Consider the following 23,907-nt stretch of genomic DNA (forward strand, 5'->3'; position numbering starts at 1 on the left):
GATCTCTCCACAGCCATGCCAACATTTGTTACTTCCTGCCTTTTGATTACAGCCACCTCAGCGGGCATATTGTTTATTCAACTCCAAAACAACTTGCTATAATTCGATGATTTTTTTTCTATATCCAAGAGGAAGGTTCAGACTGGATTTATCCCTCATAAGAAACAGAGGTCTTCCCCAAGCTCACATAATATAACTTCCCCTTTCAAGGGAAAGCAGATACTCTGTGCAAGTAAACCCTAATATTATCAAAACAGGATGCAGAACAGGTATCCTGGCAAATCCCAGGCAACAATGAAGGGCTGCGGGACCACTACGACATTTCCCCAAGTCTCTCTCAGGTATGTGTGTCTACCTGCTCCTGATTCAAATCCTTTTGACAACCCCAAAGATTTTCTAATATCTGCAACAAATGTAGTAGACATACCTGCAGGCAGTCTGGGTGATTAGTGGCAAAGAGCTTCCAGTCATCCAGGCTGTAATGCTTATGAATTGCTGTAAACATGGAGTGCTAGAAAAGGAAACAGCACCGTTAGGATGAGAAGTCAAGTGAGCCTCCTTCCTCTGTAAGGCCGAGGGTGAGCTAACAATATAAAAGCATTGGACATTCCTGCCAGTCACGTTTATTTAGCTCTGAATATGCTCCTAGAAGCCAAAACCAGACAAAGTAAAACCAGTGAAATCACAAAAGGGGTTTTCCATTCTAGCCTGATCAGACAACATACATTCAGGACTTAGAAAGTTCTGTCAGGAGGCCGGAGAGGGGAAAGGGGGCCTTCTGAGCCCTGCCCCCTGTGACCAACTGCATTAGGCCAAGAGCAGGTATCCTGCCCACAAGAAGGGCCTCCTTAAGGCAAGTGCTGCTTAGTCAGGCAAAAAGAACCTCAACTGATATACAGCTAGTACTCAACTTACGACCATGATTGGTTCTGACAGACCAGTCATAACACGATTTGGTCATAAGTTGAGTAGGCTACATGTACGGTACTGTGAAATGATGTTATAAAAAATCTTTAGGTCATATTTTACCATAATTTTCTCTCATTATTGTTATATATCATAATTTTCTTTGTTCATTTTATGCCACTTGTATCATCTCTACACCATTTTGTTTCTTATTTTTACATTCGTCAGGTTTAAGTAAATCACTGCATTACAAGTACAACTGGTTTAATATTTGCAAAGACAATTTCCTCTTGGTAGACATCTTGGGAAGGATTTGATGAAAAATATCCAAGACACAAAACACAAATTGCTGTACCAAGTCTGGGATAACAGTTAAAATGGTGCACGCAGAGATGGTAGTGCTGCCGGAAGCTGGTCCACACTGTCATACGCCCAGCTGGGCAACGCTTGTGCTGCCAGACGCAGAACAGTCGTGGCTAGTGATTGTGGTCATAAAGTCGAATGGTCATAAGTTGCATAGGTCGTAAGTCGATCAATATTTGTACCTGAAAGCTTTTCCTTGTGCTCCCAACCTAAACATTTCTTGCTAAAAGCTAAACCCACCAAGCAGTTGGTATCCCTATGGAAAGAAATTATATAAATTATAATATTAAATCTATGACTATCAACCTGGCATTTACTGAGTACCCATTTTGCGCAAGCAGTTTGCATACATTATTTCATTTATTTTTCAGAACTCTGTACCCTAATATTAGCTTTGTGAGCAAAAAGGGAACTTAAAAAGTTTGAAATTAAGAAATTTAACAATTGCTTGGCCAGTAAGGGGCACAAGCCAGACTCAGAGTCAGCTGTGGCTGCAGAGCTCAGGCTCCGTCCCCTGTCGCGGGGCCTCTCTCCTAAATCCTCTGGTCCAGCCCTCCAGCCGCAGCTTCCCATTCTAAAAGTCTATGGCTTGATCAGCTTGCACTGACTCAGTGGCTCCTAGAAATAGAAGGTTCATGGTTATTCATGGTTAGCTATTTCAGTGTACACTGTCTCATTAACGGGGAGTCTACCCCATGAAAATGAGAAGAATGTTACAAGTCATACATTTCTCATGGACTAATAACATGATATGTGAATTAATCAGGCTATTTATTGCTTCCTGATTCCACCCACTCTTACATGAATACATAATTCATTAGTAGCAACAGCTGATCACAGAGCAGAACACGGAGAAGATGGGGAGAAAAAATACAAATTCCTTCAGCAATGAATTTATTAGCCTCAAGCCCAAAGCTGGGGCGGAGAAGGGTTGAGGACTGACAGGTAATACAACTGACCATGGAGTCAGTCCTACGCCATTTTTTGAGCATATAATTTATTTGAAGCTTTTCCTTCTAATCACTGGCTAATAATGACTTCCAGCACCTCCTGAGGTTAGCCTTGCGGCCCACAGCAAGCAGCTCTTTCAACTATATAATTGGGTTTATTTTTTCACTCAGCAGGATTATCAGTAGAAACAGGCAACACACACCCTGTGCACATCACAAGCAAATGCTGGCTTCTACGGTAGAGTGTGCTTGCTGCACATGGGACGAAGTTGTGTGAGATAAAGGTCCTGCACACAAAAGGCTTTTCTTCTATTTTTCCCAAGGCTGCGATACTAGCTACTCCATTTATAGGAAATTAGAATAGGAATTGGCTGAAAGGGACCTTGAACCTACACTGTAACCTGTCAGTGTAAACTGAGAGATAAATCCCTTATTCTAGAGTCAGTTTGGGTTTGAATGTTGACTGTCTCTACTTGTCTGAACACCGTGGGCCAAATTACGTCTCCTCTCCCTCTCTGCCTCAGTTTCCTCATCTATAAAAGGAACCTGCTCCATACATGTTTTCTCCATATGATGTAATAAATGCTATAGCACAGACTGCAGATGAAGCATTCTTCTTTCATATAAAGGTATTCTCCCTCTTCTGTACTATGCACTCGACTAACTTTACAATATGGCACAATGTCCAACTTCTTTCTGTATCTCCAAATTTCCAAAACTCTCGTGGGCACCTTCAAGGCAGAAATGGGCGTGGCTCTACCATCTCACTGAATGCAGAGTCCAGCCTCTACCCATCTTTTCTGATTGAAAAGGAAAGAAGAAAAAAGTGCCTCCAGCAACAATCAGACTCAGGAATCAACAGCTAGGCCACAGCCCAGGACCTAAGTGTCTCGTTTTTCTCCTCCTCCCTGTGTCTGCACAAGTCCAAGGTGGGATCTGGACAACCCATCCAGTGCAAGCAGCAGAGAAATAAAGCCCACCATCCTACCTGTGACATCACCACTGCCATCTCAAATGTCCCCACGGTGTCCATGTTGGCCACAATGATGGGAATCCCTGAGTAGGTCTGCTTCGAGTTTCGAAATGTGAAGGTACGTTCGAGATCCACCTGTTGGCAAAAAGAGAAAAGAAGTGCTTTGCTCTCTGCAGAATGTGTGTGGAATTTCTGGAGTCTGAAGCAAGTGGGAAGGACACAAAGGAAGTCTGTGTTCCTTAGTCCCTAGATTATCTCAGTTTGGGCCAGATGTCCCAAAGATAGGAGAGTCCCTGAGGAAATCAAGTAATGGGCTGCTCTCCAAGTACAAAAGCTGAACCCAGCTCCTTAGCATCCTCAGATACCAGCAGAGGGCATTCCATGTTCTGCCATCAAGCCCAGCCTCCGAATCGTAACTTCTCTCCTTTGGTAGCCTCTCCCATCCCACTGTCACCTCCTGCCCCAGCCTGGTTCCTCCTAGCCCTGCACACCCCCATTCATGTTCTCTTTCCCCACTTCCAAGCACTGGAGAAGCAGTTCCCCTTCTGAGAAAATCCACTCCATTCTTCCTGCCAACCATGACCTTCCCTTTAATTCTCACCCTCCAGTCCAAATTCACCCTGCAGTGAGCTGCAAGCCATTAATCCCTCAACCTTCAACCTTCTCAGTTGTTCTGTAATAAGGAGCATCATTCAAAGAGCTGAGGGGAGGAGACTGCAACCATTTGTCTATGCATATAAACACCTGTTCTTTTTACTTGCAAACCGCTGGAGGGAGAGCCCTCCAATTCTATTGTAACTCCATCTCCAGGGCATTTATGGCTAACTCAACTATCAGGAGAGCAAGGCCATTATGGTGGGTTCAGCAAAAGCAGCATGCTAGGTGCTCATCTGGAGTTAGCAGAGTCCAAATTACTTCTTTGATCCGGGGCAGATTCCAGGCCTGTCCGCTAGCAGGTCATTCCTCACCCTTCTGCTACGTTCTGATCCCTGGGAGGCCACCCCTGCAGCTCCATATCCCATGCTGGCTGCTAGCTGGGTTCAGCCAACGGGGTCACTGGTAGGGAACTGGGGGGCAGGGAGGAAGATGGGGAGAGAGAGCCTAGGTGTAGTCAAGGCAGCTCTCCCAGCTCTCACAGAGTGATCCCAGTCCCGGAGCCTCAGTAAGATCACCTTTCCCCTTTGGAAGTGGTTTCTCATTCCTGCCGACTCCTGGGATGCCTCAGTACCCATCTGGCATCTCAGCAATGTCAGGGTGTCTTGCATTCAATTCCTTGTTCTAAACATTCAGCACTGTTTGTTTTTGCAGCTGGACTCTGGTGGAGACAGCCCATATGAGAAGTGGGTGCTTCCTTAAGGACAGCCAGCCAGAGAAACCCAGGTGTGGATCTTAAGCTTCTGAAATAAGCTGGACCTTCTTACATTAATCCTGGCTTCATGAGTACACCAGCAATAATCATTTCCTACCTGCATTTATCTAGTTCCTTCTTTTATTCTTTTTATTTGAGACGAGTTTCACATTGCAATCAAAGTGTGAAAAAAACATCATGGGATGTGTCAGGCCTCCTAGCCTTTTCCCATCTTGCCTCTCCACACAGGGCTCCCTGACCACCGGGCTTCCTGGTGAATGATGTCATACGTACGTCCACACTGGCCTTAAACAACAATCAGTGAGGGAAACGAGATGCCCTCACTTCCTGAGCACATGGGGCAGGGCATCCCTTTTTCTACTTCCTCATTATGGTTTCTGGTTCTATTTCAATGAAGCAAGTTATATTTAAATTCTGAAAGATAACTGAATGAGGTCTATTTGTTGCAACTTTCTGTGCTACTAATGACCCCTAGCATTTTGACTTCCCGGGTTTAAAATAATCAGAATTCACTGGTCTCGAAATGCTGACACTCCTCCCAAGATGCCTGGGGAGAGAGGCCACCCTGCACCCACCTGAGCACTCTGAAACCTGTTGGCAGTGCACAAGAAACAGTTCTCTCTGGGAAAGGTTGGCCTTGGCAATGAACTCTTCCCCTCGTTTCTAGTCTTCACATGGTAGATTCTATATAACCCTTAATTCTAAAAATGATAAATAAAATTATCTTTTCAACCTATTAACAGATACACACACACACAATAGCCCAGCTGTTCACTGACAGAGGCATCTTAAATATTCCAACCTCCCAGGAAGAAAATTTGGCATTTAATCTACCACAACTGGTCAACACTCCAAATATAGTACCTCCAGATTCTCACTCTGCTAAACTGATTTGAAAGGGAAGATAAATAAACTGCCCCTCCCCACCTCAAAAATACATGTTTCTGCAGCTCTTTCAACACACCTTCATTAAAATCAGTCAACATTAGAGTCCAGATGGAGGCCCACCTACCACATTTCTAAATACTTCAGTGTTGTAAGTCAAGCTAACAAGCTGCTACATACTCTGTTCTATCCTCCCACCTTAACACACACAACTTGACTAATGGCCTGCAAGCACCAGACCACAGTGTCACAGGGAGCCAGCCAGGGCCTGCAGTCCCGAGCCCCCTCCCTTCCCACCCAAATATGTGTGCACACACATGGACACCCCATCCACACTCTAGGTTCCATGCACACACAGCTCCACTTCCACAAACACCTGCCACTCGGCCACTCTCTGAGGGTAGAGGCAAGCATACCAGCAGCACGATGGCCCTGGAGAAAACACACCTGGGGAACAGGCCCTTGAAGGCCTTGGAACCAGCTCCAAGCCACCAGGGCAGGCAAATCCTGAGAACCTGGAGGAGGGCCTAGAAGGAACAGCACAGCCCATAGGCCCTGTCTAGTGAGGAGGGGTCAAGGGACCCTTTTCCCTAGATCTGTGGGAAACAATCTGATTACAGTAATTCTTTTATTAATTGGTCATTATCGGTGTAAAACCCATAAGCCTAAGCATAGGGGACAGTGCCTTTCATCAAGTCTAGTCAGACCCTCCAGTTTTACAGAGCAAGCTGTTACAGTCTGTGTCTCCCCACAAGGATAGTTAAGCCCTAACCACCGATCTATAGGGCTTTGGGGAATGATCGAGGTAAAATGAGGTCATTAGGGTAGGCCCATTCCAATGTCTGGTGTCTTCTCAAAGGGGTAGTTTGGACACAGACACACAGAAAGGGAGCTGTCCTGTGAGGATGAAAGCAGAGATCAGGGTGACACATCTACAAGCCAAGGAGCACCTAAGAATGCCTGTAAATCACCAGAGAGGGGACCGGACAGCCTCTTCCTACAGCCCTCAGGAGAGACCAAGCCTGCCCACACCTTGATCTGGGACTTTCAGCCCCCAGAACTGAGAGAATAAATGTGTGTTGTGTGAGACCCCCACCAGGTGAAGCTTTGTTACAGCAACCCCTGGAAACTGATCCAGAAGTAAACGTAATAAAATACTTTGTGACAGAGCATGGACTGCAACCCAGACTTCCTTTTCTCAAGCCCACCTGCCATGCTTTCCCCTCTGGCTGAGGATGGTTCAGGCTTGATCAGAACTCTTCTCACTGGACCACTGGTAAAAAATGACGACAGAGTTTTCAAGAGACTGAACACTCATCATGTCATGTTTTCTCTGTCCTAGAAAAAAATGGCAAATTTTCTGATGCAAATTCTCTTCAATATCTGACTTCCAAAGTTAGAGTTGCAGTAAGTGTTTGTTTTGATATATTTTTTAAAAAATCTGACTAGCATAGGACTAGGCTGGGGCATTTGAGCCAGGAATGACTCCAAGATCTCAGGGAGTCAGGGGCAGGCAAACTCCTGCCTAGGAGACAAAAGACAAAGATGAGGTGTTGCCTCAGTCAACAAACATGTCAATTCCTCTGAAGAGACTACCCAAATGCCCCCCACCACAGCCTTGGAGCACTTCATTCTTGTATGTCAAGGGTTTGTGAAGTTGTGGGTAAAGGTGGTGAACGGATGGCCAGTTGAGAGATAACTGCCCATCTAGTACAACCGTTATAAGGCCAGCTGGGCCATCTCCACCTATACCCCTGGTGTCTGGAAAGTGACTTCAAATTCATTTTATGTGACACTTGTGGAAATGCCCTAGCAGGAGCACCCAAGCTTCCAGGCAGGAGATCATTCTGCCTTTCTCTCCATGTCCAGCCACTGCCTGATGGCCAGCCCCCAGCCCAGCTCATAGCAAAACTATTGCAGTTATCAATCCCATCAACTGTCAAACCTCTCCCTCCTTAGCCAGACTCTGTCCTCCTGGTGTATGTTGTCTGTCCTGGCTCCACTCTGGGTCAGCTCAAAGTCGGTCATTTACCAGTCATTTACCAGTCAGCTTTGAATTTGCGTTCAGGTATGACTTCTGCCAAGAGACATACGTTTGGCTTCTATCTGGTTGAGCAAGGAAAAGCTCTTAACCTGCCCATAAAAAAATTTCAGGCATTCACATGCAAACTGAGAAAACATTGAGAAGAGATTAGAAGTCTAACTGATGCAGGCCTGACTACATCTTTCACCACCACTGAAGCAGGCAGTCAGATCATAAGGGGCAACCTGCCAGGCACCTGCCTCGGGCACCAGGGAGCTAAACTATTACAAGAACCAACTGGAAAGGCAATGCCAGCTCAATCACGTTCCAGTAACAGAGCTGGCAAACTCCCACCAAAATGGAAATATGAAAACCTTTCCCAAAGACACAGAGTTCTCATTGCAGTGTGTACCTGTAGCTTGTAAGGTACCATCAGAGGCTAGCACTTAAATAGTTTCAATCAGCCCAAATGATGAACCAAATGATGCATGATATATTACTTTCTGGGAAAGAGCAAATCACTCTAGCACATAAATTCTAAATGTTTTACCTTCTCAAGATGTTGCCTGCTTCAAAAAATACCTGTAATATATCCTTGTTTTAAACATATAATTTTTCTTAAATGTTTGTAAGTGAATTCAGAACAAATATTTAAAGATATTTGAGGTCACCAAATGATTAGTCTGCCTAGAAACCCAACATTTCATCTTAGTCTGGCCTGAGGTATTGACCACAGCTTATACTTGGGGAAGCCCAGAACAGCCATGCAAACTGTTTATTTTTCTTTCAAGAGTCTGCCCTGCTCTTTAGTGCCTGAAAGAATATGGTGAAGGACAGGCACAGAGTGGCCTCAACTAGGCGAGCATGTTAAGGGTTAACTATTACCATTGCCATTGCCTATTCCTTCCTCTCCTGTCCCATGCTCTCTGGCTGCAGCCCACCAATCCTGACTGAGGTGACTTGGTTCTGGTCACAGGCTAAAGCAGGAAATGTCCCTAATCCAAACAGGCCCTTAGCTGGCAGCACCAGACCCTGCAGTTGGGCCTGGGCATGGGTGAGCAGCCAGCCGATTTATTTATGGTCTATGGAGTCCTGGCTCAGCCTCCTTCTGTTTACTCCTGTGGCCCCAGCCTCCAGACCTTCCTCCCTTCTTCTCTGGCTGTCAGCAGACCAGGCCAAGCCATGATCACCAGCACACACCATTCCACGCGACCCTGCCTTCCTGTGTAGCTAGCTTACCCTTCAGGGTTTGACCTTCCTCCTCACCAGTAGGGGCATCCCTACTCCAGCCCAAGGCTATTTCCAGTCCAGTCTTCACCTGTTCTTCAGGCTTTGATCCAGTTTGCCCCTCAGACCTCATGCCTGCACCCCAGTGCTTCAGATTTTCTAGGACTGGGCTGGATTGCAACTGTCCAGTAAATAGGATGCCCCCAGTGAAGGGTCGCCAGCCTCACTCCCAGCAAGGCCACTGAAATTCGTCAAGTAAACCCTGAACTTTACCCGGAAGTTTCCCTGTCTTTCAGACCTTTTAATGAAATTGCACTGCTGGACTGATAAGAAACCAGCAGCAGTTTTCCGCACTAAGAAACAGCGCCAAAACCACAGGGATCTTTTGTTGCTTTTCCTCTCCTTTTATGATCTGGCTCCAGTGAGTCCTTTCTCCCTTAATGCACCCGTCCAACCTCTCCATTCCTTTCTTTCTCAGCCCCTGGCCACTGGGTCTTTGCTCCTCCGTAGTCTAATCCTAACGCGTGCTTCCTCTGGACCACCCAAACCGACGAGTTTAGAATTTTAGGCCCCAGCTGGGTCCCTTGAAGACACCTCCTGTCCTGGCAGGAAACCAGCTGGCTTTCCTCGTTCTCAGGTGGTGACGAGGGGGTGGGCAACCGGCGCGGCAGCCGTCCTCAGACACAGAAACGCGCACAGTATTAGCACAACGCACCGCCAGCCGCCCACCGCCCCCGCGCCAGCCCGTGAAATATCCCATCGCCACGGAGGCTTTCCAAGGGTCCCACCTCTGCTCGGCTCTTGAGGCTGCTTCGTTTGGGTCGGAGCAGAACATCCTTGAAGTCCAGCTTGAGGTCCGCATCGATGCGGGGCATGGCGCAGGACGGCCAGCCTGGAGCCTGCAGCTTCTTCCTGCGGCGCCCGCGCGCGGGGCGGAGACGGTGGGGGCGGGCGCGGGCGGCAGGAGGGCGTGGGGACCCGACGCCAGGCGGCCGGCGGTGCGGAAACCCGTGCTTGCGGGCGGTCCGGCGCGCACACTACGCTTTAAGGCCGCCGGCACCCCCAGCGGCGCTCCGCCTGGGGACTCCGCGGCCGGGACTGCCCCCGCCCGGGGAAGGCCTGAAAAGGGGAAGAGTTGGGCTGGCGGGTTAGGGATAGGCCGGTGACTTAGAAGTCCGCGTGTGTGACATTTTTAATAAGCCCCTTTCTCCCTGCTTCCCAGCCCTCCGTTTACAGCCTTGCTTGTTGCGGTGCCGGAATTGGCGGCGGGGGACGCAGGGGGCATGCACACCATCTTGTCTGTCACCAAGGTCTCCCATAGGAAGGAGACTTGGCGTGCGAAGCCTTACCCAGGGGAAAAGGCCACTCATTGAGAGGTTTTGCTTCTCCTTTCTCTGGTTTCAAGACCAGTGTGCCCACCAAGCGCTAAGTCAGACCTTCACGAGCCAAAAAATAAACCCTTGGGAATCGAGATAGAATTAAGGAAAAGAAGGGGGGCAGATAAATATTTAGCAGCAATGGGATTGTTGAAACGCTGTTTGGATCCTCTGTGGATATCAGTTTGGTTGGTTGGTTTTAATAAAAGCAGTGAAGTCCATAATAATCATAGATCCTGGGACTTAAGGGACCTGATTCCCCTCTCTGAAAGTTACCTATGATGTCAGTTTATTTATTTATTTTTTTATTTTTTTTATAAATTTTTATTTTAATGGGGTGACATCAACAAATCAGGGTACATATATTCAAAGAAAACATGTCCAGGTTATCTTGTCATTTAGTTCTGTTGCATACCCATCCCCCAAAGAGAGATCACCCTCCATCACCCTCTATCCAGTTTTCTCTGTACCCCTCCCCCTCCCTTTCCTCCTCTCCTTCCTTCCCTCCCCCCACTCCCCCTAACCACACTCCTGTCCATGCCTCTTAGTCTCACTTCCATGTCCCACCAATGTATGGAATCCTGCAGTTCTTGTCTTTTTCTGATTCGCCTATTTCACTCCGCATAATGTTATCGAGATTCCACCATTCTGCTGTAAGTGATCCGATGTCATTTCTTCTAGCTGAATATTATACCATGGTGTATATGTGCCCCATCTTCTTTATCCAGTCCCCTATTTTTTTTACAGTGATTTAAAGCCTTTAAGCAAACTTTTGGCCAATATAGCAAGAATCCATAAAAGAGTAGTGTCCTTAACATGTTCACCAAGTCCAAGTTGGCCCCATCACCATGCCAAATCCCTGAAAAATGCAACCCAACCACAGTTCAGTCTGTTAGGAGCTGTCACAGGGAGCAGGAGTCCAGGAAAAGTCCACACAGGAAAAGTCCGCCTGGCACTGGAATTGTTGTCACCATTCTATAATTTGCAGCTCGTGTCCAAGTCCCAATGACCACTGCTTCTAGCTGGTAATGATTCAGGTAGACTGGAAAAGCCATTTGCAGCATGTGTGGATATGGAGCTTCTGTTCTCCTCTGCCTGGAGAGTTGAGACCAGGTTGCTTTTCCCTGGAGCTCTGCGACTGTGGCATGGTAAAGAGAACCTTGGGATACACTAAGCTGGGTGGCAGAGGTAAATTCATAATAGAAGTTGGCAGAAGGGGGAAAGAGAGCTCTAAATTAGGAGTAGGTCCCAGCCTGAAATATGAGTGGGACATTGAGGTAGGAGGGATAAAGGAAACACTATATATTAAGCAAAGCAGCAGAAAATAGGACTATCAACACCCACAACAGAGATCTTTGAGGGAAGAATAGAAAACCTGACTATTCAGGCAAAACATAGTTAAGTGGCCCTTGTGCAAATGAGATCAGTTTACCTGCTTCTTGGAAGAAATACCCTAGGCTCGTCCACAGTGTCGTAGATGGGGCCAACGGCCCTGAGCACCTTCAGCCTTCAGTGGCAAATCCCAGCTTTCTGGGCAAGGTTAGGTCATAGGTGGCTGGAGCAGGGCTGGAAGAGACTGAACCCTCCCTTAGAGGAGCGAGGGGGAAGCCTACCTTCCAGTGTCCCTGTTTCCTCACAGCAGAGGCGTGTAAGCCTGGCAGGCTTTAGCTCAATGACCTTCCTTTCCACTATTGAAGCAGGGTCCAGATGGCATCCTATGAGACCCCTTTGGGGCATTGGAGCTTTTAAGGGTGTAACCTAAAAGCTGGTAGTTTCCCTGATCTCTATTGGGCTTTTTCTGCCTCTAGGTATCTTAAAAGCCATGCTCAGAAGATCTCGCTGAGGGGTTTGAGGATCCCCATTCGCCTATATAAATCTTTTCCATATATCTGGAGCTATTTGGAAAAAGACAAAACAGTGTTATTAGCTGGATCTAATAAAGAAGGTAGTAGTTTGCAGGCAAAAAAGATTTGGTGTCTCCTGTTCATCAGCCTTCAAAAGAAATGTAAATTTTGTTTTTTAAGTAAAAAAGCATGATATGGTAGACCCGTAGGAGTCATTGGCCTGGTGTGCAGGATTCCCGGGTTCGATTCCTGGCCAGAGCACACAGGAGAAGCGCCCATCTACCTTTCCACCCCTCCCCCTCTCCCTTCTCTCCGCCTCTCACCTCCCCTCCAGCAGCCAAGGCTCCACTGGAGCAAAGCCACCCCAGGCACTAAGGATGACCCCATGGCCTCCGCCCCAGTCGCCAGAATGGCTCTGGTTGTAACAGAGCAACACCCCAGATGGGCAGAGCATTCCCCCCTGGTAGGCATGCCAGGTGGATCCCAGTCAGGCGCATGCGGGAGTCTGTCTGACTGCCTCCCCATTTCCATCCTCAGTAAAATACAAAAAATAAATAAATAAAAGAAAAAATACAACAACAACAACAAAAAAAAAAAAAAAAAAAAGAAAAGAAAAGAGGAAAGAAAAAAAAGGGCATTCCCTTGTGGTAAAGCTCCAGGGAGCATGGAGTGAGCTTGAGTATGTCCTATGAAACATGGAACTCTATGTTAACATATAAGTCTTTGAAGAAGGAGGAACTGCTGAAATAGTTCATCAGCATTTGTCCCTAAGACAGCAGTCTTTATAGTGGAAACACCATAAGTAAATATTTGCTGTCTATCTATAGATTAAAAGGGGGAACATGGCAAATGCTGAAAAGCCATGATCTTTGTGCCACTCCCTTCCCCCAACCCCTCCCTCTGCTCCCCCCACCCTGTACCCCCAAAACTGTTATCCATGTCTCTGAGTGTCATCTTTATGTCCCACCTATGTATGGAATCATATAGTTCTTAGTTTTTTCTGATTTACTTCTTTCGCTCAGTATAATGTTATCAAGGCCTATCCATGTTGTTGTAAAAGATCCTATGTCATCATTTCTTATGGCTGAGTTGTATTCCATAGTAAATATATACCAAAGCTTTTTAATCCACTTGTCCTCTGATGGACACTTGGGCTGTTTCCAGATCTTTGCTATTGTGAACAAAACTGCCATAAACATGGGGGTGCATTTCTTCTTTTCAAACTGTGCTATGGTGTTCTTGGGGTATATTCCTAACAGTGGTATAGCTGGATCAAAAGGCAGTTCAATTTTTAATTTCTTGAGGAGTCTCCATACTGTTTTCCACAGTGGCTGCACCAGTCTGCATTCCCACCAGCAGTGCAGGAGGGTTCCCTTTTCTCCACATCCTCGCCAGCATCTATTCTGTGTTGTTTTATTGATGAGCGCCATTCTGACTGGTGTGAGGTGATATCTCATTGTGGTTTTAATCTGCACCTCTCTAATCATTAGTGATGTTCAGCATTTTTTCCTATGCCTATTGGCCATCTGTGTGTCCTCTTTGGAGAAGTGTCTATTCATTTCTTTTGGAATGGATTGTTTGTCTTCCTTGTATTAAGTTTTACAAGTTCTTTATAAATTTTGGTTATTAACCCCTTATCAGACGCAATGTCAAATATATTCTCCCATTGTGTAGTTTGTCTTTTTATGATGTCAGTTTATTTTTAATGCACTTGTTGACCTTCGGAGCCTTAGGGGGCTTAGGAATGTGCTTAAGTGCTTGGCCTGCACTTTCTCATTCACTCTCCCAAGGATTAATGATGAAGGAGCTATTTTGCAGATAAAGAAGATAAGAATCATATACCTGAAATAATCTGTCTGTGGTTGCAGTAAAGAATATAAATACCTCGGTCCTCAACACATGATACAAACCTTATGAAGTCTACTTTTGTTCTGGTACCTCTCTCTGCGTGGCTTAAAAACCTGATCCTGCCTACTTGACCTTGGGGGAGTCCCTTAATTTCTAGAAACCTCATTTTTCTCATAGGTTAAAAAGAACAGGGAATTAAGCCAGAATGCTATCCTCTCCCAGGTTTATGTGAGAATGATATTGTGTGTGTGAGAGCATGTGCATGAATGCATACGTGTGCACATGGACACACACACAACATGCATATTCCATAGTTGCTCAATAAATGGTAGCTATTTATTTGGGGTCACATGTTATATTATGTGAATTATGCTTTATATTTTCAAACTAGATTGCTAATTGCTGAAGGGCAGGAATCTTTTCAGTGGTCTGCAGCTGGAATTATTCTTAATGAACTCATATTTTGTATAGCTGATGATAAAGGCACATCATAGTGTTTATTTAACACAAATGTCTTCACATGATAAAGGTTATGGGAAAGGAAAAATCATGTTCCTTTTACTCTTCTGAATGTCCCAATGATCAAATTACATGAGATATATTATTAGGAAAAAAATAACCAAATGTATTACATATGTACATACTGGGGCTCCCTGAGACAATGGAGTTCAAGGACAAATTGGACACTTAAGGTTTATAAGTTGGGATTGTGGTTTGGAACATCAAAGGACAGGAAGGCACTTCAAGTGGAGTTGGAAACGCAATTGTTTGGTTAATAAATGTTTGTTGGGCCATCTGTAAGGATGAGACACACAGAGGATTTAGATCAAAGGGACCTTGCTAGATTCCTCCCTGTCACACACTAGGTCCTGTTAAACTATAGTTTCTATGATGTTACCTCCCTTCCTGGAGCGGGTCCTGTATCGAAATTATTTTAGGCAATTAGGAGTAAATTGAAAGCTTTTTCCTGAGTCTTTTATTTCTAAGAAATAAGCAGTATAAAATAGTCCGAATCCCAAAGAGGCATATTTGAGGGTGGCAAATCCTGTTTCCCCTCGATGTCTTAGCCCATCCCACTTGCTGTATTCATCTTTGCCCCACAGGAAGTCCTTGAAGTTTCACAGAAGGAAGTAAAAGTTATCAGAAAGAGAAAAAAAGTAATGACAATTAATCTGTTATGTCAAATTCGAAGGGACCCAAAACATGAAAGACAGGGACAATGTCCGTCATTTATATATCAAAGCTTTATTGTCTAGCTTGGCCAAGCTGCGGCAGCTCCAACAGAAATCTGAGGGAGAGCGCGCGGCCCTTTGTTCTACTTAGTTTTTATGGTTTTGTAAGTGGGAAGTACAGAAGCAAAAATTGTAATTAGGAGCCCTTCACCACTATTGGTTATAGTCATATGTCCTTTAACATGATAGAACCATGTTCAATTTGCAAGCTATACATCATTTTGGAGAAAACAAAATTTACAAGCCAACACAATGGTAGAAAGATGTCTCTTTACATATTAAAGGCATTCCCATATTATCTAGTGTTTATCTGCTATCTCTCTGTCCAGAGTCACACACACATTTACATAGGAGAGGTAGTTTTGGTGGGGACAAATGCCTGCAAATGGCTCATTGCTATAAGAAAAGGTTTATTTTGGCTTTTCTCTCCCTGTACCTGGCTAGCCATTCACCCTTTTCCCCACAGGCGTGGTGGAATGTCTGGGAATCCATGTTTTCTCCCCTTTGCATTTACAATACAATGCCAAGGGCCATCCTGGTCATGCCAATCACACAGTACAGAGACTACTCTCACAATTTCTCTGCACACCTTAACCCAAATTAGTAAAATGTTCTACAAGCCTCTTAAAATATTAATTCTGTAGTTTCTGGTACCTTACAACATCTGCGGATGAAGTGGCTCAGTGTCTCCTCAAATCCAGCCAGCAAAATATTTATCACTCTTATCAAATTGTTGGGAGCCAGCCAGATGTGCTGCTTATTTCCAAAGTAGTGAGGGGACCTAGTTCTGATTTTGAGTTCCTAATTAAAAACAAAATATAAGTAAAGTATAATTACTATATGGTGTGGTTATTTAAAAATCATTCTCCCAAAAGAAAAAATAAACTAATCTTGTTAAGTATCTGCCTGAGGTAAAGTACAGGGGTGAATGAGGACTTTATATTTATTGTTAATACACTGTCTTAAAGGAAAAGTATCCTTAGATTGAATTTTCTCATGCACCTCTCTTCTTGGTTTCTTGCCCACTCCCTTTGAGACAGAGCTCACATTACACATTCCATTCCCTCTCCTCTGGAATATTCCATCATATCTGTTCTTTTGACAGGCACAAAGCTACACTCCTACAAAAGAATCAACATGAATCCCTGATTCTCCTACACCAACTTAGACTCCCTTAGATGTTCATTAAACCTTCTACATAATCCTGCTGTACTTCTCCTTACAATAATAATAGATATAAAAGTCACCTTGAGGAGCCACTGAGCCATTTCATCCGCAGGTGTTGTAAAGTACCAAAGGCTACAGAATTAATATTAATATTTTAAGAGGCTTGGAGAACATTTTATTAATTTGGGTTGAGGTGTGCAGAGAAATTGTGAGACTAGTCTCTGTACTGTGTGATTGGCATAGTCAGGATGGCCCTTGGCATTGTGTTGCAAATGTAGAAGGGAGGAAAAACATGGATCCCCAGATATTCCACCATGCCTGTGGGGAAAAGGGTGAATGGCTAGCCAGGTACAGGGAGAGAAAAGCCAAAATAAACCTTTTCTAATAGCAATGAGCTATTTGCAGGCATTTGTCCCCACCGAAACTACCTTTCCTATGTAAATGCGTGTGGTTAACACGTGTGACTCTGGACAGAGAGATAGCAGATGAACACTGGATAATATAGGAATGCCTTTTAATATGTAAAGAGACATCTTTCTACCATTGTGTTGGCTTGTAAACTTTGTTTTCCCCAAAAGGATGTATGACTTACAAATTGAACGTGGTCCTATCATGTTAAAGGACATATGACTATAACCAATAGTGGTAAGGGGCTCCTAATTGCAATTTTTGCTTCTGTACTTCCCACTTACAAAACTATAAAAACTAAGTAGAACAAAGGGCCGGCGCGCTCTCCGTCAGATTTCTGTCGGAGTTCCCTCCGCTTGGCCAAGCTAGACAATAAAGCTTTGATGTGTAACCAACGGACCTTGTTCCTGTCTTCCATGTTTTGGGTCCCTCCGAATTTGGCTTAACAACCTCTAGGTACAAGGACTTCACATACAATTTCTGAATGACTACACAGGCAAAGCCATGAGAAATAATCTGGAATCCAATCTGTTAACTTTGTATTGTCTAATGGTAGAGTGGTACCAAAAATTACATGAGAATATAACCTCCAAAAATATGTAAGATAAAACCTACTTGGTTATGGTGGTTAATTTTTTTATGTACTCATGAATTAAGTTTGCTAATTTTTTTTAAGTATTTCTGCATCTCAGTTCATGAGAGACATTATTCTGTAGTTTTCTTTTGATGTCTTTATCGTGAAAATAGTGGCCTCATAGAATGAGTTGGAAAATGTTCTTCACTCTTTTCTAAAAGGGTGTATATAGGATAGGGATCAGTTCTTTAAATATTTAATAAAATTAACCAGTGAGCTAAAATTATGTGGGATGATACAGTTGTTTATTTTTAGTAGATAAGGTTTTCTCAAATTCAGAAATAATTAAAATTAAGTATTTAGAACTTGGAAATATCAACCCTGGCCATTTGGCTCAGTGGTAGAACATCAACCCAGCATGTGGAAGTCCCGGGTTTGATTCTGGTCAGGGCACACAGAAGAAGCAACCACCTGCTTCTCCTCTTCTCCCTTCCTTTTCTCTCTATCTTTCTTCCCCTCCCCTAGCCATGTCTTGATTGATTCGAGGGCATTGGTGTTGGTCCAGGGTGCTAAGGATAGCTTGGGGAGCCTCCACCTATGGTGCTAAAAATATCTCGGTTGCAAGCATGGGGCCCCAGATGGGCAGAGCATTGGCCACAGACAGGGGTCACCAGGGCCACCAGGTGGATTCTGGTCAGGGCGCGTGTCGGAGTCTATTTCTCCTCCTCTCATTTAAGAAAAAAAAAAGGAAATATTTCAAAATTATTATATTTAATATAGGAATAAGAAAGAATTAGTACATATTTTATATTTTGTTTATTTGTCATATTTGAGAAAATTTGTAGCATTGATTAACTGAACAGCCTTTTAATGCCAAATCAAAATGTATACTTGAGTAATTGATTTAAACATGAGTAGAAAATAGAGGGAGGGGGTGGGGAGAGGCTTAAAGAAGGACAAATATATATCTCACATAGGTAAGATATAAAAGTGAGACTCAGGACATAGATAAAAGTGAAGTGGTTACGGGGTGAGGGGAGGAACAAAGAGGAACAAATATTTGGTGAGGGATAATGATTTGACTGTGGGTAATGGGCACACAACTCAATTAACAGTTCAAAAACTTTTAAAAGAAAACCAAAAAGAATAAAAGAGGAAAAAAAGTAAAATGTATTAATGTAGATTGTTGTATTATTTAAGAGAAAAAAGTTTTATATACAATATTTTTAAAAGTCAGTAAATTTGGAAAGCTCAGCTAGCTGGTGAGTTCACTGCTTTACCCTGCATGGTGATTGCTGGGGATTTGGTGAAATAAAGATAATGCCCTGGGGGTGTGGGTGGGGGTTTTGCCTTCTTTAGCATGCATAATGATCACTGGGGACTTTGCAAAACCGCAGCTTTGCTGCAGTAGGTTTTCCGTGAGGCTAGAAGGTTTGCATATCTAGCAAATGCCTAGATGAAGAAACTAAAGTTCAAGGGACCACACTCTAGTAAAGTGGGGGTCCAGAATGAGTCACCTCAAGATGTGCCTCTGTGGTATTCAAATTATTTTGAGCTAAAGGCAACTTTCACTGCAGGCTCAAGAGAAAGTTCCAACTGAGGGACACGTGTGTCTGTTGTTTGTTTATTTATTTTCATAATGGTTTTATTGAGATATAGTTAGTCTATTCACAGAGTTGTGCAACCAACATCACAATCCATTTTAGAACATTCTCATCACCCCCAAAAGAAACCTAGTGCTCGTTAGCATCTACTCCACATTTGTACACTTGACCTCCATCCACCTCCCCATCTCAGGCAACGACTAATATATTTTCTTTTTCTTTTCTCTTTTTCTCTTCCAAGTTTGTGGAAGAAAGATAGAGAGACAGACTCCCGCATGCACTGCAACCAGGATCCACCCAGCAACCTCCACCTGGAGCTGAACTTCTGCCCATCTGGGGCCATGCATGCAACCCAAAGCCATCCTCACCTTCCAGGCCCATGCATTTGAACCAGTCAAGCCATGTCTGCAGGAGAAGAAGAGAGAAAGAAAGAGAGAAAATGAAGGGGGAAGGGTGGAGAATCAGATGGTTGCTTCTCCTGTGTCCCCTGACCGGGAATTGAATGCAGGACATCCAAACACTGGGATGATGCTCTACCACTGAACTAAATGGCTAGGGCCACTAATTTACTTTCTATCTGTATGGGTTTTCCTATTCTAGATATTTCACATAAATGGAATCATACACTATGTGGTCTTTAGTGACTGGCTTCTTTCAGTTAGCGTAATGTTTTCAAGGTTCATCGACTTTGTAGCATGCATCAGTATTTCATTTTTTTCAATGACCAAAGAATAGTCTAGTCTCCTTAAATGTTGTACCTTAAATGATCTGCTTGTTTCACCCTAGTTCTAGCCCTGTAATTCAAGTTATTAAGTACTGATAAAAGGCTTTTCTGATTTCCCAGGGAAAGAGAATTTTGACTAGACAAGGATGACATACCTACATAACAATATCTAGAGTTTCCTGAGCTAAGATTATGAAATGGTATGTTTCTTATGAAGAGCTTTAGATAATGGTATCAAATTGAAAGGTCACTGATCCACATTCCACAGGGCCAGGCAAGAAGTCACATCCAACCCTGCATTCCAAATAACATTTATGATTTGGGCTTCTCAGGGGAACTCTGATTTACAACCAAGCAGAAATAGAGCAGGGGTGAATATAAAATCTGAAAGGCTTAGGGTATGAGAGCAAAACCACCTGTATCTGTCTTCCCTTCTGTATTTCTTCACCCTTATAAACACTACACTCTTCCCTTTTACACATGTGCATGTACACATGCTCTTAAATCACACTGCATCTAAATTTTGAATTGTCAGTAGCACTGATACAATGAAATCCATAGCAGAGGACAAAAGCTGCCAGACCATGGAAGATATGCTTGCTTTGATCAACAGGGTGCTTTTTAATTTGAACTGTTTGTCAACATTGAAAAATTGAGGATTTGCACATTGAAATTATAAATGGCTAGGTCTCTTTTAAAATTTGAGAGGTCCATCCTGATTGGGCCATCATGCTCTCAGAAGAATGCCATCTTGGATGGGACGGATGGTCTCTAATGCACAAACCACTGACCCAACCCTCCTAGCACATGCACAGTCAGTTAAGTTCTCAAGCACTGATCAATAACAAGCTGAAAATAATGCCTCACTTTTCTAGCTCAGTCTGTGCAAAATAAACAGATACAAATTTAGTTTGCTTGTCTTTGGGGGTAGGGAAATTTATGTATACATGTGTTCATGTTTAGTTAGCTTATTTAATTAGACAACTCAATATCATCATAATAGAATTTAAACTACTAAATACAACACCAAAATGATTGAATTTGCCTTCAGGATATGATTCTATCCTTTAAAGAACATGAGAGATTAAAACTTATGATAGTATTATTAAAGTTACTATTATGAGTCAAAATTAGTCTGGTATAATCACCTTATTACAATCTTGGTAATCTTATAAAACCTTCAGTGTTGACAGAAAAGAAGAAGTAAAACTCATTATTGGCAGACAAGATGATACTATATATAGAAAACCATAAACTTCATCAAAAAAGGATAGAACTGCCTGACCAGGCATAGAGCGTCAGACTGGGACACAGAGGACCCAGATTCAAAACGCCTAGGTAACCAGCTTGAGTGTGACAGGCTCACCAGCTTGAGCGTGGGGTCACTGGCTTGAAGCCCAGGGTCGCTGGCTTAAGTCTAAGGTTGCTGGCTTGAGCAAGGGGTCACTCACTCTGCTATAGCCCCCCAGTCAAGGCATATATGAGAAAGCAATCAATGAACAACTAAGGTGCTGCAACGAAGAATTGATGCTTCTCATCTCTCTCCCTTTCTGTCTATCTGTCCCTATTTGTCCCTCTCTCTGTCTCTGTCACACACACACACACACACACACACACACACACACAAAGATAGAACTAATAAGTGAATTCAGTTAAGTTTCTGTAAACAAAAATCAATATACAAAAATCTATTGCTTTTTAATACACCAATAATAAATAATTAGAAGGAAAAATTAAGAAAGCAATCCCATTTACAACTGCATCAAAAAGCATAAAACACCTAGGAATAAATTTAACCAAAGAGATGAAAGACCTGTACTCTGAAAAGTATAAGGCATTGAAGAAAGAAATTGAAGAGGATATAATTAAATGGAAGGATATATCATGCTGACTGACTGCAAGGATTAATATTATTAAAATATCTTTACCACCTAAACCAATATAAAGATCCAGTGCAATTCCTTGTTAAAAAACCAATGACATTCTCCTCAGCACTAGAAAAACTAATCCTAATATATATATATATGCCCTGATATCAAACTATACTACAAAGCTACAATAATCAAAACCATATAGTACTGACTGGCATAAAAACAGATACATAAATCAATGAAATAGCATAGAGAGCCCAGAAATAAATCATCATGTATATGTTCAATTAATCTACAAAAAAGGAGGCAAAAATATCCAATGAAGTCTCTTCAATAATTGGTATTGGAAAAACTGAACAGATACATGCAAAACAAAAATGAAATTAGACCACTTTCTTACATCATATGCAAAAATAAGCTCAAAATTGATTAAAGACTTAAATGTAAGACCTGTAACCATAAAACTGGTAGAAGAAAATAGAAGCCATAAACACTTTGACATAGATTGTAACAATATCTTTTTATACATGTTTTCTCAGACAAGGACATCAAAAGCAAAAAATAAACAACTGGGACTACATCAAACTAAAAAGTTTTTGCGCAACAAAGGAAATCATCAACAAAATAAAAGGACAACTGATTGAATGGGAGAAGATATTTGCAAAAGATACATCCTATAAATGGTTAATATCCAAAATATATTAAAAAAACATATACAACTTAACACCAAAACAACAACAAACCAAAATGGTCCGTTTAAAAAATGGGCAGAGGACCTGGATTGACATTTCTCCAAAGAGACCATACAGATGACCAACAGATATATGAAAAGATGCTCAGCATCACTAATCATTAGGGAAACACAGAAAACAAGCAAACAGAAAACCCACTATGAGATACCATCTCACATCTGTCAGAATGGCTACTATTAAAAAAAAATCTATAAATAACAAGTGTTGGTGAGGATTTGGAGAAAGTCTTAAACATGTTTGGTGGGATCATTCATTGGTACAACCATTATCAAAAAAGGTAAGGAGATGTTAAAAAAATTAAAAATAAATCTGTCACATGACCCAGTAATTCCACTTCTGGGTATTTATTCAAAGAAAAGGAAAATACTTATTTTAATAGACTTATACACCCCAATGTTTATTACATCATTATTTACAATAGCTAAGATATGGAAGAAACCTAGGTGTCCATCAACGATAAATGGATAAAGAAGATGTAGTATATAAATACAGTGGAATTTTCCTGAGCCATTAAAAAAAAATGAATGAAATCTTGCCATTTGCAAAAACATGGATGGAACTAGAGGATATTGGGCTAAATGAAATAAGTCAGAGGAAGAAAGGCAAATGGCATATGATTTTATATGTCAAATTTAAAATAAACAAAGGAAGTTAATAAACGAAACAAAAAAACTATACCCATAAATATAAAGAACAAGCTGATGGCTGCCAGAGAGAAAGGGAATGGGGGATAGGTGGAATGAAAGAAAGAAGAAAGAGCCTGACCAGGCGGTGGCACAGTGGATAGAGCGTCGGACTGGGATATGGAAGACCCAGGTTTGAGACCCCGAGGTCACCAGCTTGAGCGCGGGCTCATCTGGTTTGAGCAAAAGCTCACCAGCTTGAACCCAAGGTCGCTGGTTCCAGCAAGGGGTTACTCGGTCTGCTGAAGGCCCACTGTCAAGGCACATATGAGAAAGCAATCAATGAACAACTAAGGTGTTGCAACATGCAATGAAAAACTAATGATTGATGCTTCTCATCTCTCCGTTCCTGTCTGTCTGTCCCTGTCTATCCCTCTCTCTGACTCACTCTCTGTCTCTGTAAAAAATAAAAAAAAATAAAAAGAAGAAAGAGAGAAGAAGAGAGGGAGGAAGTGAGTGAGGGAGGGAGGAAGAAAAAAAGGAGATTGGCTTAAATATAATTTGAATGACAGTATAAAAGTTTAACAGGAACTATTACTATGAGGGATATTATGAATGATGAAACACATACACCCAAAAGGAAAAATAAAATAACATTGTCAGTATCAGAAATAATGCAGAAGGGAAGGAAATAGTCTCCAAATTAACATTTCCTGTAGGTGTTCCTGTGTTAACTTGGTGTTGAGTAGTTTGTTGGAAATGTTTTCTTGAACATTTTTCACTGAGGTGGAGCCTCTATGTCTGTGTGTGTGTGTGTGTGTGTGACAGAGACAGAGAGAGGGACAAATAGGGACAGACAGACAGAAAGGGAGAGAGATAAGAAGCATCAATTCTTCCCCACAGCACATTAGTTGTGTTGGAATCCATGGGAGTCCGAAAGACCAGAGTCACAGGCTTTATTGAAAGGAAGAAAGGAACCCTGCCGGGCACTTCTCCCGGGGGAGAAGAGCACCAGTTACAGACTAGGGGCGAGTTATATAGTGTTTGGGAGAGCCTGAGGGGATACTGAGGCAAAAGTCCTGGTATATCCGGAATGCTCCTCCTTGGGGGGCTTCGAGCATGTGGGTGTTGAACCAAAAGTCCTGGTATGTCCGGAGCCCCTCCTTGGGGCGGGTTGTCAACTTTTTG

The 23,907-nt window shown here is 43.0% G+C and overlaps 1 protein-coding gene across 2 annotated transcripts in view; it reads right to left on the reverse strand.

Annotated features, from left to right (window-relative positions):
* GMPR (guanosine monophosphate reductase) overlaps positions 1-9,712 on the reverse strand; it is a 50,888-nt gene extending 41,176 nt beyond the window's left edge. Inside the window, exons 1-3 of one of the 2 annotated variants that reach the window (XM_066268338.1) lie at positions 9,485-9,712; positions 3,208-3,327; positions 428-511 (exon numbers count right to left, since the gene is read on the reverse strand). In XM_066268338.1, the coding sequence (XP_066124435.1) occupies positions 428-511; positions 3,208-3,327; positions 9,485-9,571 (291 nt within the window). In that variant the 5' untranslated portion in view covers positions 9,572-9,712. The remainder of the gene's footprint in view (positions 1-427; positions 512-3,207; positions 3,328-9,484) is intronic. The other variant, XM_066268336.1, reaches the window with a different exon arrangement.
* Between the last annotated feature and the right edge of the window lie 14,195 nt (positions 9,713-23,907).

Source organism: Saccopteryx bilineata, chromosome 3 (genome assembly GCF_036850765.1).
Source record: "Saccopteryx bilineata isolate mSacBil1 chromosome 3, mSacBil1_pri_phased_curated, whole genome shotgun sequence".
Lineage (NCBI taxonomy): Eukaryota > Metazoa > Chordata > Mammalia > Chiroptera > Emballonuridae > Saccopteryx > Saccopteryx bilineata.